General features: G+C 42.4%; 1 protein-coding gene across 2 annotated transcripts in view; it reads left to right on the top strand.

Moving 5' to 3' along the window:
* EML6 (echinoderm microtubule associated protein like 6) overlaps positions 1–3,558 on the top strand; it is a 187,420-nt gene that overhangs the window by 98,549 nt on the left and 85,313 nt on the right. For both annotated transcript variants that reach the window (XM_023746778.1, XM_023746785.1), the window contains exon 11: positions 3,016–3,183. In XM_023746778.1, coding sequence (XP_023602546.1) covers positions 3,016–3,183 — 168 coding nt within the window. The remainder of the gene's footprint in view (positions 1–3,015; positions 3,184–3,558) is intronic.

The following is a 3,558-nucleotide window of genomic DNA, read 5'->3' as shown; positions in this document are numbered from 1 at the left end:
TTTTGCTGATGGATTGGACATGGGGATAGAGGGAAAGAGAAATCAAGCATGACTCCAAGTTTTGGGCTTGAGCAATGGGGTGCATGGTGGCTCCATTTCTAGAGACGGGAAAATGAGAAAGGGAAAGGTTGAGTCTCTGTGTATGTCTTATGGGCATATAAGAGTAGGCGAGGAAGGGGAAGGGCAACTCATCAGTTGTTCTGTCCGTGGTAAGTTTGAAGCAGTATTAGACACCCAGGGAGATATGGCCCATTGACTATCAGCACTCCAGGGGAGTTCAGGGCTGGAGATGAACATTTGACAGATGTGAGCATAACTACAGTATTTAAAACCAGGGGAGAAAGATCTGTAAGAGAGGAGTCCTGGTGTGGTTCAGAGGAAAAAGAGAGGCCTGGTAAACTCAGTGTCCCAAGAAAAGCCTTGGAAGAGATGATGTGGCCTTTATTTGTTAAATAAATATTTAAGTGCTATCTTAGAGGCTGGAGATACATCAGTGAATAAAACCAGCACAAATCCATGCCCTCGTGGAGCTTTTGTTCTGAGGGGCTATAGTTAATAAAGTATGAACATGTCTGATGGTGAGAAGAGCTTTGAAGAAAAAGGAAGCAAGCAGTGGGAACAGAGTTTTCAGGTCGGGCCGAGTAGTGTTGCTACTTTAAATAAGGTAGTGAGACAAGGGTCACTGATATGGTTTCATCTGACTAGAAACCTGAAGGAGGTGAGGGAACCAGCCATTCAGGTATTTAGGGAAAGAGCATCTCAGACAGGGAACAGCAAGTGCAAAGGCTTAGAGGCAGAAGAGTGCCTGGCATGCCTAAGGAATGGCAAAGAGGCCAGTGTGCCTAGAAAGGGGATAAAGGGAGAGAGAGAAAGAGAAAGAAAGGAAGGGGAAGGGAAGGAGGAAGGGAGGGAGGGAGGAGGGAGGGAGGGAGGGAGGGAGGAAGGAAGGAAGGAAGGAAGGAAGGAAGGAAGGAAGGAAGGAAGGAAGGAAGGAAGAGAAAATAGGAAAAACGATTAGAAAGAGGCCTAAATATTGACACAAATGCCTTCGCGGGTGTTAGTTCCAATCTACCAAATGTGATTAGTTCTCTGTTGTTGCATCACAAATCCCTCTCCCCAGCAAATTCAGCAGCTTAAATCAACAAACAATATTCACGCAGTTTCTGGGGGTCAGGGATTCAGGAACAGCGTGGCTGGAACATTCTAGCTCAAGGCCTCTCGGGTAGTTGCGGTCACTTGGAGGCTAGGGAGGCCGTGATGGCTCACTCACGTGGCTGCTGGCCGGAGGCCACGGTTCCTGGCCTCGTGAGCCTCTCTGTGTGGTGCTTGAATGTCCTTACCGCCTGGTATCTAGAGAGCCAAGAAAGAGAGCAAGGAGGAATCTGCAGTGCCTTTTGTAACCTCCTCTTGGTTGCCACACGTCTTCACCTTTGCCATGTTCTGTTCATTTTGATTTGTATTAGAGAGTTTACGGACATATTTTTTCTTTTTTTCTAGATTTTTTGAGATATAATTGAAAACATTGTGTAAGTTTAAGGTGAACAATGATTTCATATACTAATATATTGTGAAATGATTACTACTATGCAGTTAGATAACCCATCTATCACCTTACTTAATTACCTTTTCTTTGTGTGTATGGCAAGAAGATTTAAGATCTATTCCCTCAGAAACTTTCTGGTCTACAATACAGTATTGTAACTATAGCCACCACGCTGTACATTAGATTCCCCAAATTTATTCATTTTAAAACTGAAAGCGGACCCTTTGACCAACATCTCCCCATTTCTCCCGCCCCAAACCCCTAGTAACCAGAAACCTACTGTCTGTTTCTATGAGTTTAACTTTTTTATTTGTGGGCATGTTTTCAAACCAGTGCAAAGAGAGAGGTTAAATGATTTCCGACGAGGCTGTAAAGGTGAGGGCAGTAAAGGAAAACCCAACAAGATCTATGGAGATAAGGAAAGAATATACTTTGCTTCCTAACTATTGAATTATCATCAGACAGCATTTCCACCTGACTTAGTTGGAATCTCTTTGACGTTATTAAATCACCCAAACTGATTTAGGCAGCTCTTTGAAATAGGCAAGGCTGCTTTTGAGACCCAAGGCCTCCCTTTCCCCTCTATGGCAGCACGCCCCTAGACTTTTTTGGAGGCCCTAATATAATAGGGCCTCACCTGGTTAGAACATGCTCTCAGGAAAGGGACAGGTAGCAGTCGTTTTCACCTCCATATAAATCTACATCATTGCCTCTCCAGTGGGTATTCAATATTTACACGTGATAGTTTGAACAGATGGCCTTTCCCCCCAAAGAGATTTCATTAGGAGGACCTGTAAAGGGTAGAAGTATTTCTGAAGGAGCGATGGGGTGCTTGTTGCCCCCCTTAAATCTTCCATAGTCTTTGGAGTACTGGATCTACCTGTGATAAGGTGGGCTGGGCTTGTTTCCATGCATATCGTTATGCTGCTGCGCACCAACAATAAATACCCTGGAGACTTCTACCGCAGTAGTTCAACCACAGGTATGAGTTCAAATAGTTTTTCTATTGAATTCACTACCTGATGATGATGTTTCCTGAGTAAAGCAATCAATTTAAGAGAAAAAAATTTCATTCTCCCAAATGTGCATCTACATGACCCCAAACAGTAATTTGACTTTTCCCACAGAATAATTTTCTGTTTTCTAGTTGCAAGGACTGCCCATTTTATCTAGTATTCAAAGAAGGATGCGTAAGCTATTCATTCTTTGGCATTTATTTTCAGAATCAGTGAAGCAGTAGGCATTATCTGGAACAGGTTTGGGAGGGAGGGTGTGAGGGAGGGACTGCTTCAGATCCATTTTTAGCTTAATCCATGCTGGGATAATTGAGATATCTTTTGGAGCATTTGCTTATGTGTTATATGTCATAGTGAAAATGATTTTGTAATACATTCCTGGATAGAATGCAATTTTATAACCAATAAATTACATATATATTTTTGCATGACTAATCTTCTTAAAAATATCTTCAGGAGCCAAATTTAGAAAGTATGTGGGCCATTCTGCACATGTCACCAACGTCCGCTGGTCTCACGACTTTCAGTGGGTGTTAAGCACAGGAGGGGCTGACCACTCGGTTTTCCAGTGGAGATTTATTCCAGAAGGTGTCAGCAACGGCCTGCTGGAAACCGCACCCCAGGGTAAAGCCAGTAATAATTTTTCAACATCTGTTTATTTTTCAATAAAAGTTTCAAAGAATGTTGTAACATCTCTTCTGGAGGTAAAGAGTTACAGCAATTTCAAAAAATTCATTCCTATAATAAATTTTAAAGTAAAAAAAAAAAAAAAGAACAGAAAAAACTTTAGAGACAACTATGGGTCAGTTGGTTAATCTCCTTCAAAGGATTTTGCTTATACCAAATGCAAGTTGAAGGTCTAAGGTTTACGTGAAGAATTAACCACTGAAGATAACGTGAATGTGTATGTTTCCGCCTCCTTAGGATGATTATAATGGGCGATGGGTCTGCTCGGTCAGGCTGCGGGCGACAGGGTAACCTTTGGAATAGATAAGCTGC

This window comes from Myotis lucifugus, unplaced genomic scaffold, assembly GCF_000147115.1.
Source record: "Myotis lucifugus unplaced genomic scaffold, Myoluc2.0 scaffold_6, whole genome shotgun sequence".
NCBI lineage: Eukaryota > Metazoa > Chordata > Mammalia > Chiroptera > Vespertilionidae > Myotis > Myotis lucifugus.
Note: the sequence above shows the minus strand (reverse complement) of the source record. Positions and strands in the feature narration are given on the sequence as shown.